Genomic DNA, 12,618 nt, shown 5'->3' with positions numbered 1-12,618 from the left:
CCAGCAATATCAACGATGGGCCACAGTCGCTATGTAACTGATAACCAAGCCTGAGACATTGTTGACCCTCGCTGATGTTGGGACATTTTCTACCCCCCACTGACCACAATCTTACCCTCCTAAAGTCTGAAGGACAACAAACTGGCCCTTTATTTAGAAAGTTTGGATCCCCCTAATCTAGTCGACAACAGATGGACCCAAAAGCTAAACAAAGATTTTCTGTAGAAGGCCATTTTACTTGTTTCCATAACAACATACATTTCATGTTTCTTTTTTTTTTTTTTTCAGACTCAGTAAATTGCGGATATTGGAATTAAGAGAAAATCATTTGAAAACATTACCAAAGTAAGTTATTATTCTAACACTAGAAATCTTTTGTGTTTTTATTATGCATGGTCCTTAAAGAGTAACTCCACTGTTGTTGAGAAAAAAAAACATTCCCTTCTGGGTTATCTGTGTACATTGCAGGGATTTTAACAAACTTTGATGCAGATTCCTACCTTTTGTTATTCCGAAGAAATCCCTGTTTGTTCCTCTGTGCCCATAATGATCAATCAGATGCTGAACCTGCAAGGCTCTAATGGGGATATTTGCAGGGTCAGCATCCTTTTAGACATGATTTCCTATTGGTAATATCTCACCAAAAATGACATTTTTGTTGCAGGGGATGCCTGAATTCTGACTTGTATCTTCATGGTTAAAATCTCAATTTATTGAAAAAAGAAAACAAGCATGGTACAAGACAGAAAAGCGTATGGCAGTTATTACATTACACGACATGTTAAAGAGGTTACATGGACTTCTTGATAAAGTACAGTTACCGTTCAAACTAGTTACGGAACAGGTATAACAGTTATCATTGCAATAAACTCAAACTGGTCTTTCAGTAAAATGCACCGGACAAGAGAAGGGAAGTAGACGGGGGGGGGGGAAGGGCAGCTAAGGGAAAGGAAGGGGAAGGTCCATTCATGGTACTTTACTGTGGCACTTAATGCCTCCTGACTTGTATCTTACTTCTGGGAAGATCAGTGAGCCAATCACACAAGCAGGAAATCACATATCTGGTGGGGGGAGGAGGGGGGGGGGCGTTCTGTATACATTCTGTGTACAGAACGCCTCCAGGTAGCCATATTGCATTTTACATAAAATTACAGAGCTGTCGATTTAAAAAGGAAAGGTAATTTTTAATAACCTTATATTACAATATGACTTGGGTCGCAATTGTATATGCTATACTATTTTTTTTTTATTTGCTATTTTTTTCCCCACGGAAGTGGGGTTGCCCTTTAAAATAGGTTAAATATGCTCATAACTATGGTGCAAGACCGATTATTACAGAGCAATGATTGGATGAAAAATGCAACTCCTAGTAGTGACCTATCGAATTTCACTTCTCAAATATTTAAAGCAGTCAAAACAATGACAGCTCCACACTGTTTGGTTGTTTTGGGTTAAAGTGCTATGTTCCTTGGCAGTAGCATGTTCCTCAACCCCACTGACCCAAAGTTTGGAAGACCCTCTCTATTGGCAGAGGCAACGACCAACAATGGGCAATACAGAAGCTAGAGTCTTTGGATAGGTAGTACTATAAAAGCTACAGCAGGCAATAGCAGAGTCAGTAGGCTGATGATGGCCAGGTCAGATGTAGAAAAACAGAGTCCATATTCCAGACACGTAGACAGAGCATAGATTGCCAATAGCAGAGCTAACAGATCGAAGATCAAGATTAGCATAGACATGATGAGTACAAACACAGTCCAAACAATCACCGGAAAAAAAGTCATGGGCAGCCATATAGAAGTCAGAAACAATCAGACCTCTATCCTGGGCATAAGCAAACACACAAATGGGAGTTTTGAGCTCAATTTGTAAGCAGTTAATGGGGGTCAGATGCACAATGCAGAGACCTGAGCTGTAGGGTTGAGTAATGACTAGCAGATGGTAAAGGTTCAAGGCTGATCATTACACCTATGTCACCGCCAAGGGTACAGAGTGATTACATATTTATGCTTTGCCCTCTAGCATGTTGTTTTTATGAACATGGGGCTTCCACTTGTTATCCTCTGAGTAGGGGGTTACTGGTAGCTTCCAATTCACAGAAATAGCATGCAGACGTACACAATCTCTTCCTCTGGATTCAGACGTTCCTGATGCCTGGGACCCATGAAGATTTGTAGAACCAGGACAACCTGTATCTTTTGTGGAAATCAAAACAGTTCATGATATGAATGTGGAAGAGTGATGTAGTCATTTAGTCTTTACCCAAACATCTTGGGAAGTAGGTGACAATGAGCTGGCTGTTGGTATTTGTGGAATATGCTAAAAGAATTACAAAGGTTCCAAAAAAGTGCAAAGTTGTATGTATGATGAAATGGCAGAGATAGAATAGCAAAATTAGGAACAATGGAGGTAGAGTAGCATGGAGATGAGCCAAAAGAGGTGTAAAAAAGAAAGAAAGAAGGGGAGCCGAAGAGATGAACGCAAAAGAGAAAAGTGTTTAAAGCTCATCTCCAGCCATATTATTTTATTACTCTCCACCATTTTTTAAATGCACTGTAGGGTTTCAAATGAAAGTTTCATTAACTTTCCCATTAGTCCTGCAATGCTGGTTTTATGGCCAGTAACATCATCAGATGGCTTTTTGTTCTGGCCACTGGGAAGAGGGTTCTCCACCTTGTCCGACTTGACATCCTCGTGCACATAGGGAACCCTGCAGAACAATATTTCTCATGAGTCTTCAGCTTGCACACAGAATGTAGAGGCAGGAGGGTTGGCTGTAGGTGGGGATGGGCACAGCTGATTATGCATAAGCAATGCTAAATATATATGCATGCCCAATGATTTAGATAAAACTCTTGGGTGGGTACTGAGGAGCACCCAGTAAAAGTGCATGACACAAAAAGGTCAAATCAAAGTGTTTATTGAAGAAAGGTTTCAGGTGAAGCCAACACGTTTTGGGGGAAATGCCTCCCCCTTTCTCAGGGCTGAAATCATAGGTATAAATAGACAATTAGGATACTTATGTAAGGGCTTGATCCAAACTGTCACACAGTTGACTACGCCAACAGTCTGCATACCTTTGTTCAATAAACGCTTGAATTTGACCTGTTTATGTCATGAACTTTTGTACTGGATGCTCCTCAAAACTCACCCTAGAATTCCACCGAGTATTCTCCAAGAGACCATCAGAGAGGTGGCATGCCGAGACCAAAACAAAGTCCAACTACATGGCACCTTCACTGCACATCAGCCCCTGTGAAGGAAGACTGAGTTCTAAGGCACAGCCAGTAATATCAATACCTCAATCCTATTAGTCCAGTGCTATCATACCTACCCATCACCCACTGATTTAAGTGACACTGGCACTATTATGTCAATACTACCTGAAATTAAACTACAAGGGGGCATTGAGAAGACTGGTCACCTGGAGGACATCGAGCCAACAGAGTTAACCGATCCCCTCAACAGGAATTGTTGCTCTCTCAATGCCTGAAGGCTAAATATAATAAAGATTGCAGAAGGAAGGTGCATCGGCTGTGGACCTATAGCTCGAGATTCACTTTGTACGACGTGTCTTCTTTGACTGGACATAAGCTATAAGACATCCACAGAGTAGATGATAACTGAGAAACCATGGAGACAGAATAGACAACAGTTCTATTGATTCATTAAATAAACATTCTTTGGCCATTTTGCTCCCGTTTTATTAATTCATTTATCAGAGGACATGGTGAAAGACTGCAAAGCTGGAGTGTCACTTTTTTCGCAAAATCTCAAACTAAGATAGGAAAAAACTGAGACTATTGACTCAAGCTCTGTTGTGTTCTCCCACACCACTAGATATTTTATTTTGTTAATTATCTCTGGTCTGCAAAAACTTTGCCAAATTTCTCTGCTCTGCTAAAAACATTGGGATCTGTTCCACATCCGTCCGGCAGATCGGATAATAATTAGATGGAAATGGACAGGCTCTGCTGTGATCTGTCACAGCGATCAAATGGTATTGGCAGCGGGCTGGTAAAATGATCAGTCATCGGCTGTGTCCAGTGGACACAGCCAGTGACAGACTACATGTCAGGGCTGGGCTCAGCCCTTCCTTCTCAGAGCTGGCCGCTCAGCTGTTGGCTAATTGCCAGCTCCTATCTCTCCACAGTTACTCAGCTGTGGATGATGTCCTGCTCATCAGTCCTGCCTACTTAAGCCGAGGTGCTCTGCCTTCGCCTTGGTCACATCACAGAAACTATCTCCTGTGATCCTGTTCAAGACTTGCTTTGCTGATATCCCTACTGGCTCCAGATCCCACTTGCAGTTCCACTACATTGTTCCCTGACTTCTGGCTTGGCTGACTATCCGTTCCGGTTACTGAACTCTGGCTATGTTTTGACTACGTTTGTTCTTTTTACTTTTATTATTAAGCAAGCGTGATTTAGCTGTACTTCTGTCTTGGCTTGATTTCATGTTATCTGACACTGCGCCGCTGCACGGCCCTGTGAAAGGCACGTTCTGGGAGGACGTCATATGATGTTCTCCCAGAAAAACAGTGCTACCCCCCAGCCGCCCTTGTGCTATAGACCGGACGGGAAGATGTTCAAGTGTATTCCATAGGAAAACAAAATCCAAACATACCAGGTACATCTCTGCAATACATGCATACTTCCATATGTTTTGTCTTTTGCATGTACTGAAAATACTTATTGATCTCCCCAAAATACAGTGAGCTACTAACTTCCTGTAGTGAGCCCAGGACACTGCTTCTGCTGCACTGAAATCCCAAACAGTGTTGTAAGGCCCGTCTGAGTTGTCTCTTCCTGGACTATAGAACACCTCCCCGTTGTGTTATATCAATAAGGAGGTGAGAGTTGTTCTTTAGCAGCTCTCCTGCTGCTTCTTGCTTAGTACCCCACCAATCAATTGATTGCTAGTCATCAGGGGGCAGCTCTGATGTGAGGAAGCAAAGCCCTGCTCCTCTACAAATCTCCAGGAATCACAGAACAAGGCATGGGAACTCGGTAATGTAACTGATAAAAAGACAGAGCTGTGCCGCTCCAGGTGGGAATGATTGCTCCCTTCAACCTTGTGGTGCAGGTCCAGTCCATAGCCTGAATAAGAGCCAATAGTTCAAGAAAAGTTGACCGCACTCCCAGGTATGAAGCAGTGATGATTACTTTATTGAAGATAAAAATCCATCAAGATACATCATAAGACATCATGAGATGCAGGCATGGCAAGATTAACGTGTTTTACAAATCAAGGTTCGCTTAGTCATAATCTATAATGTCACTCAAGTCAGGTTTTAAAAGCTGCAGCAGTTTCCGGCAATCGTGGATCATTTCGGAGAACGGGCTTTGTTCTTTTTTTTTTTTTTTTTTAATTACAACCATAAAAAACCTAATTGGTTAACAAACCGTAAGTTCTGGCTGTCCTTTTGCAAAGCATTAAAATATTTTTTATTATCTAAACTTTTAGCATCGACCCTTATAAAATATGCTTGTTTTATAGGCCCATAAAGTATTCTCATAATTTTAAGCTGGTTCTCCTTCCTTGGCTTTGTTGATTTCTCTCCCACCTTGACAGCTTGATGGGAAGGCTTTAAGAGTAAGAAAACGAAAAGTAATTTTAACTGCCATAGTCAATTAGAGCTTGGTAATAAAAAGCTGCAACATGAACGAAACGCTATAGCTAAAGAAGCTTTTTTATTTTTTTAAAGGAAAACTGTCATTGGAGAATCATAGGGGATGCCATTATTGAGCGCTTCTTCTTATGATCCTATCATATTGGCCCACTCTGTTGGTGTGTAGTGAGAAGCACCTAGTACAAACAATTGTACAATAAAGTTATTTGTTATGTACTAATTATTTCGAAACATTGCATACCCAATGCGTTTTGTATGAGGAGCTCAAGGTAATGAGGATGGCCTCTTGCACAATTCCTGTCTGTTTACCCAGGCCTGGATCTAGGCTATCTGATCTTGGGGTGCAGTAATTAAAGTCAGGGAGCATAATGTCGATAATGTGACAGATGCAGGAATCCAGTATTCACTGTTCACTCGGCACACGTCTATACCAAGAGTCACAACCTGGAAGTACAGTAGCATCTGACAGGTAGTGCAGAGGCGGTGAAGGAAAGATAATATGTATAAGTCTGTCATTAGTTTAGGATGATTAAAAAAACTGTCCCCCCTTATATCAGGTGTCCCTATCAGAGTCGCCTCTCACATCATTAGCCCTCATCAGAGTCCCTCTTTACATCAGGGTCCCCATCTGAGTGTCCCCTTAGATCAGGTGTTCCATTAGGGTGCCCTTTTACATCACTTGTCCACATATGAGTGCCCCTTACATCAGTTGTCCTCATCAGAGTACCCGCTTTCATCAATTGCCCCATCAGATCCCCCCTTACATCAAATGTCCCCATCCTAGTCCCCCTTATATCAATGTCCCCATCAGAGTCCCCCTTATGTCAAGTGTCCCCATCAGAGTCCCCCTTACTTCAAAATTCCCCATCCAAGTGTCCCTTTACATCAGGGTCCCCACCAGAGTCTCCCTTACAGTATTGTCCCCATCAAAGTCCCCCTTACAACAATTGCCCTCATCAGATCAGTTAGGAGGCAAGAAGGAAAAGGACACAGTGCCTCTAAGTGCAATATTAAGGAACCATTTATTGATAAAAAGCAATAGACTAACTACTCACAAAGGGAGCATGAATGTGCGCATTGTAATCAATGGTTATCCTGCAGTAGGATCCGGGAGTGATCACTCCTAGGGGTTCGTGTCTCCGAGGTCTAGCTGGCGGTTCATATGGGTGGATTCCAGCACTCACAGCCTGTGCAAAACAGCAAAGAGCACAGGCAGATCGGGGGTGACGTCACTTCCGGGTGCAGGGTGAAAGGAAGGGGCTTCATGTTCTGAGCATGCATGCTCCTTCCTCAGGTCCTCAGATCAGTGCATGCTCTCTCAGAGACTTGGGGGGGGGGGGCAAAACTAAAATCTTTGAAGGGTGCAGCCCATCCCAGCACCTCCCCCCCCTCGATTCTAGCCTTTGAGCACCCCTGGAAGTTGGCACAGGGGCTTCTAGGGCTGTGGACGTGCACAGGTGCCAAAAAGCTGGAACTGAAGAGTTGAACTTGGGAGCACTGGTGTCAGGTAAGCAGATGCACAGCGATGAGGGCACCCAGAATTCACCAAGTCCAGTAGAGAGTAGAGCCAGATCATAAGCTAGGTTTGGTAACAGTTGAGCAGGAAGGCACCAAGTCACAAGCAGGATCAGTGTCAGGGACGAAAAGAGGTTTGTAACGTGTAGACAGCGAGGTACAGAATCGTTAAGCAGAATCTTGGTCAAATTTTTAGGCCAAAGTCGATAACAAAGATAGACAGCAATCATAAACAGCATAGGGTAATTCCGAAGCTGGTCAATAACAGGGTCAAGATTACAGGAGCTGAAAGACCATTTCGAAAATATCTCATGCAGGGCCTTGGTTTACATATACCACCAGGCACCAGTGTCTGTGGTGCACCTGCCCGTGCATCCACATGCATGCTGTTGTGTGCTTGTACCTATGCGCGTGCACATTGTTGCCCGCTTTGTTAGGGTCCCGTGCCCAAAAACATGTGCGCGTTCATGCGCATGAGCCTCCAGGCTGATTTCTCGGATGGCTGACATGTTGTTGACAGAGGGTGTCCTCTTCTTTCTTCAGGACTTAGTTGGAGTCTCATACTTTGGTCCAGACTAATAAAATGGCTTGGGGGATAACCGTGAAAAAAAAAAAATTCTGTTTGCTCTGTAGTTCTCAAACAAGCAGATTTCTATGACTTTTTTGGTCTGCATATTTGATCTGGGTTAGTGATTCAGAAAGTATTATAGCCAGTGAATCATCCTAGCAGCCAGGCAACTAGTGTTTGCAGAAGGAGATCAGTAGCAATCCTTCATAGTTGCTTTAAAGCAGAACTCCGAGCTAAGGTTGAAACTGTAAAATGCAACAGAATTCTCCAAAGGCAAGTTTCCTAGTGTAAATGAATTGCAGTACTTACTGTAGTTTGTTTCTTGGCATCCTTTTATTTAATAATGTGTATATTTGAGTTACGTATTTTCTTCTTACATCACATGTTGCTTATGCTGCAACCTAGGGCATTATGGGAGCTAAGTTCTTTTTCATAAAATTAGTTGTTGAAGGACATCACGTCCTCAGAGAAATATAAAGACTTCCATTACTGTCCTCTTTCTGCTAGTTACTTAGTTGTCTAGCTGATCCTTTAGCTTTATTACTCTGACCTAGAATGTATGGCTACACTGCTTTTAAGTGTTCATTTTTGTCTGTCTGTGCCCTGTTCCTTGAACATCACTGCAGAACTTTAACCACTTAAGGACCGAGCCTCTTTTTGAGATGTATTGTTTCAAATTGTTTTTTTTTTTTTTTTTTTGCTAAAAAATTACTTAGAACCCCCAAACATCATGCATTTTTTTTCTAACACCCTAGAGAATAAAATGACGGTCGTTGCAACACTTTCTGTCACATCTTATTTGTGCAGCGGTCTTACAAGCGCACTTTTTCTTGGAAAAAATACACTTTTTTTAATTAAAAAATTAGGCCTCTTTCACACGGGACGGATCAGTAATGATCCGCCCCGTGATGATCCGCTCACTCAGCGGGGATCGCTCCGTTGTCCCCACTGAGCCGGCGGCGGACAGGGCGGTCTCCGCACACTGTGCAGGGACCGCCCTGTCAGCTCTCCGCTCTCCTCTATGGGGATCAGATGAGCATGGACCGTCTGTCCGTGTTCATCCGATCCGCTCTGCAGACGGACAGAAAAATAGGATTTTCCTCCGTCTGCAGAATCGGACAGTTGCGGAGGCGGACGATAGCGGGTGTCTGCGGATGCTCATCCGCAGACACCCGCTATCCCATAGGGATGAATGTATGGCCCGTATTTCATCCGCAAACGGATGGATGAAATACGGACATACCATCCGCATGTGTGAAAGGGGCCTAAGAGAACAGTAAAGTTATCCCAATTTTCTTTTATATTGTGAAAGATAATGTTATGCCGAGTAAATTGATACCCAACATGTCACGCTTCAAAATTGCGCCCGCTCGTGGAATGGCGACAAACTTTTACCCTTAAAAATCTCCAAAGGCGACGTTTAAAAAATTCTACAGGTTGCATGTTTTAAGTTATAGAGGAGGTCTAGGGCTAGAATTATTGCTCTCGCTCTACCGATCGTGGCGATACTTTACATGTGTGGTTTGAACACCGTTCTCATATGCGGGCACTACTCACATATGCGTTCGCATCTGCACGCGAGCTCGGCAGGAAGGGCGCAATTAAAAAAAAAAAAAATATATATTATTTATTTTACCTTTTATTTTTTTATTTTTACACAGTTTTTTAGGGGAAAAAATGGTGTCACTTTTATTCCTATTACAAGGAATGTAAACATCCCTTGTAATAGAAAAAAAGCATGACAGGACCTCTTAAATATGAGATCTGTGGTCAAAAAGTCCTCAGATCTCATATTTACACTAAAATACAATAAAAATAAAAAAATGTAATTTCAATTTTTTTTAAATGGCCCTTTAAAAGCTATGGGCGGAAGTGACATTTTGATGTCGCTTCCACCCTGCAATGTTATGGAGACGGGTGGGGGCCATCTTCCCCTCACTCGTCTCCATGCCCAGCAAGGGTGAAGATCCAATCGCCGCTGCTGATGGCTCCGGTAAGCAGTGGAAGGCGCCTCTCCCGCCACTAATAAAAGTGATCTTGTGACGAGTCCGCCGCAGAGACCACTCTTATCCGAAAATGGACCACCAGCTGAAAAAGAGGATACTATGGCTGCTGCCATAACAACAATATTCCTCTTCAAAGTAAGGATGTATATTGGTGTGCGGCGGTCCGGAAGTGGTTAAGAGAAATAAGTACTCCAGCAATACAGTTGGAGGCTTATCCGAAATAGCACTACATAGAACAGTCAGTGAAGTCAGAGTAAACTTAGAACTCCTAAGTATTAATTGGTAATTGTGAAAATATTAAAGTGGTTGTAAACCTTCCCTCACAACTTTGTCCCATGTAAATCAGCATAAAAAACCCTAATGAACACTGCTTGTAGATATCTCCTTACTTGCTTAGTATTGTTGTAATCCTCTTTGTTCTTTAGAATGACGTCACTGAGCATGCCCAGATCTCCCCTGATTTACGGCACACTCTCTGTCTTAGCTATCTGTTATCAGGACTTCCTACAGCACAACACTGAACTCCCAGGAGGCTGCTAATCACTTAGAGCTTCCTTCTACACACCATGTGATCATGTGACCTCACATACAGTGTAAAGCAGGGCATGGGACAGAAATAACTGTAGTCTTATCAGCTGAAGCTGATAGGACTCATACAGGCAAACACTAGGTAATCAGCACAAGTAAATACTATGAAATAAAACAAGTCAGCTATGAACAGGGAAGCAGGATTGCCATAGAAACGTTGGATTGAGAAGGAGGCTTGGTTAACAGTACAGGAAGTGCTCAATGTAAGGGCGGAAATACACTCCACTGTGGACTCAGAAAACAATACTTAAGATGGTGCTGCCTAACTCCTGGAAACAAGATTTTTAAAGTTTCTTTAAACATAAGTAATATGCAATTTGGGCTGGATTACAGTGGCTTTAGTCTGATAATTACTTATTATAATGGACTAAATGAAAAGGAGCATCAGAGTTGGAGAGTTTACTTCCTCTTTAACCACTTAAGGACCGCCGTATTGCCATTATACGTCATCAGAATGGCACAGGCAGGCACAAGCACGTAGATGTACGTGCCTGCCTTCCAGCGGGTGGGGGGTCCGATCGGACCCCCTCCCGCTGGATACGGCGGTCCGTTTCCCTCCAGCAGCGATCCGTGATGAGGGGATGGCCGTTGGTTTCTGGCCACCCCCTCTGGATCGCTCCTGGCCAATGACGAACTTCCTCCCACTGTGTATTGTTTACACAGGAAGGAGGAAGTGATGTCATTCTCCTCGGGGCAGTCTTTTTGACCGGACTACGATGAGAAGACTAATAGTAAGTGTGCACCAACACTACACTGACATGTAGGTACACACAGGTACACAAACCCCCCCCCCCGCGCTAGGTACCCCGATATACTACCCAATAATGGTTTTAACATCCTGATTGCCCCTAGTTAACCCTTTCACCCCCTTTTGCCACTGTCACTAAGCGATCATTTTTCTGATCGCTGCATTAGTGTCGCTACTGTCGTTAGGTAGCTAGTTATTTTTTTAGGTTCACCGCCAGGTTTTTATATCGCTAGGTACCCCGATATACTACCCAATAATGGTTTTAACATCCTGATTGCCCCTAGTTAACCCTTTCACCCCTTTTGCCAGTGTCACTAAGCGATCATTTTTCTGATCGCTGCATCAGTGTCGCTACTGTCGCTAGGTAGCTAGTTATTTTTTTAGGTTCACCGCCAGGTTTTTATAGCGCTAGGTACCCCGATATACTACCCAATAATGGTTTTAACATCCTGATTGCCCCTAGTTAACCCTTTCACCCCCTTTTGCCAGTGTCACTAAGCGATAATTTTTCTGATCGCTGCATCAGTGTCTCTACTGTCGCTAGGTAGCTAGTTATTTTTTTAGGTTCACCGCCAGGTTTTTATAGCGCTAGGTACCCCGATATACTACCCAATAATGGTTTTAACATCCTGATTGCCCCTAGTTAACCCTTTCACCCCCTTTTGCCAGTGTCACTAAGCGATAATTTTTCTGATCGCTGCATCAGTGTCTCTACTGTCGCTAGGTAGCTAGTTATTTTTTTAGGTTCACCGCCAGGTTTTTATAGCGCTAGGTACCCCGATATACTACCCAATAATGGTTTTAACCCCCTGATTGCCCCTAGTTAACCCTTTCACCAGCGATCACAGTATAAGTGTCACTGGTGACGCTGGTTAGCCAGTTAGTTATTTAGGTTCCCCGTCAGGTTTTTATATAGCGCCAGGGACCCCCATATACTACCTAATAAAAATTTGAACCCCCTGATTGCCCCTAGTTAACACTTTCACCACTGATCACCGTATAAGTGTTACGGGTGATTCTGGTTAGTTTGCTTTTTATAGCATCAGGGCACCCACCATTTATTACCCAATAAAGGTTTAACCCCCTGATCTGCGTCGCCCCAGGCAGCGCTAGGTTAGTGCCAGTACCGCTAACACCCACGCGCAAAGCATACACCTCCCGTAGTGGTATAGAATCTGAACAGATCAATATCTGATCTGATCAGATCTATACTAGCGTCCCCAGCAGTTCAGGGTTCCAAAAAAACGCATTGTTAGCGGGATTAGCCCAGATACCTGCTAGCACCTGCGTTTTGCCCCTCTGCCCAGCCCACCCAAGTGCAGTATCGATCGATCACTGTCACTTACAAAACACTAAACACATAACTGCAGCGATCGCAGAGTCAGGCCTGATCCCTGCGATCGCTAACAGTTTTTTTGGTAGCATTTTATATTTAAATCCGGAAGGCAGTGCTTGGTTTTCGGGGTCCCGTACGTGGCTAGGCTCCCAAAAAGTCCCCCACATGTGGTATCCCCGTACTCGGGAGAAGCAGCAGAATTTATTTTGGGGTGTAATTTGACTT

The 12,618-nt window shown here is 43.4% G+C and overlaps 1 protein-coding gene across 5 annotated transcripts in view; it reads left to right on the top strand.

The window, feature by feature from the left end:
* Nucleotides 1-12,618, top strand: part of LRRC7 (leucine rich repeat containing 7) — a 525,647-nt gene that overhangs the window by 329,442 nt on the left and 183,587 nt on the right. For all 5 annotated transcript variants that reach the window (XM_077450492.1, XM_077450494.1, XM_077450490.1 and 2 more), the window contains one exon: nucleotides 289-345. In XM_077450492.1, coding sequence (XP_077306618.1) covers nucleotides 289-345 — 57 coding nt within the window. The remainder of the gene's footprint in view (nucleotides 1-288; nucleotides 346-12,618) is intronic.

Source organism: Lithobates pipiens, unplaced genomic scaffold, assembly GCF_037356315.1.
Source record: "Lithobates pipiens isolate NorthernLeopardFrog02 unplaced genomic scaffold, aLitPip1_a1.2 Scaffold_23, whole genome shotgun sequence".
Classification (NCBI taxonomy): domain Eukaryota; kingdom Metazoa; phylum Chordata; class Amphibia; order Anura; family Ranidae; genus Lithobates; species Lithobates pipiens.
The sequence above is the reverse complement of the archived record's forward strand: the minus strand, read 5'-3'. Positions and strand labels throughout refer to the sequence as shown.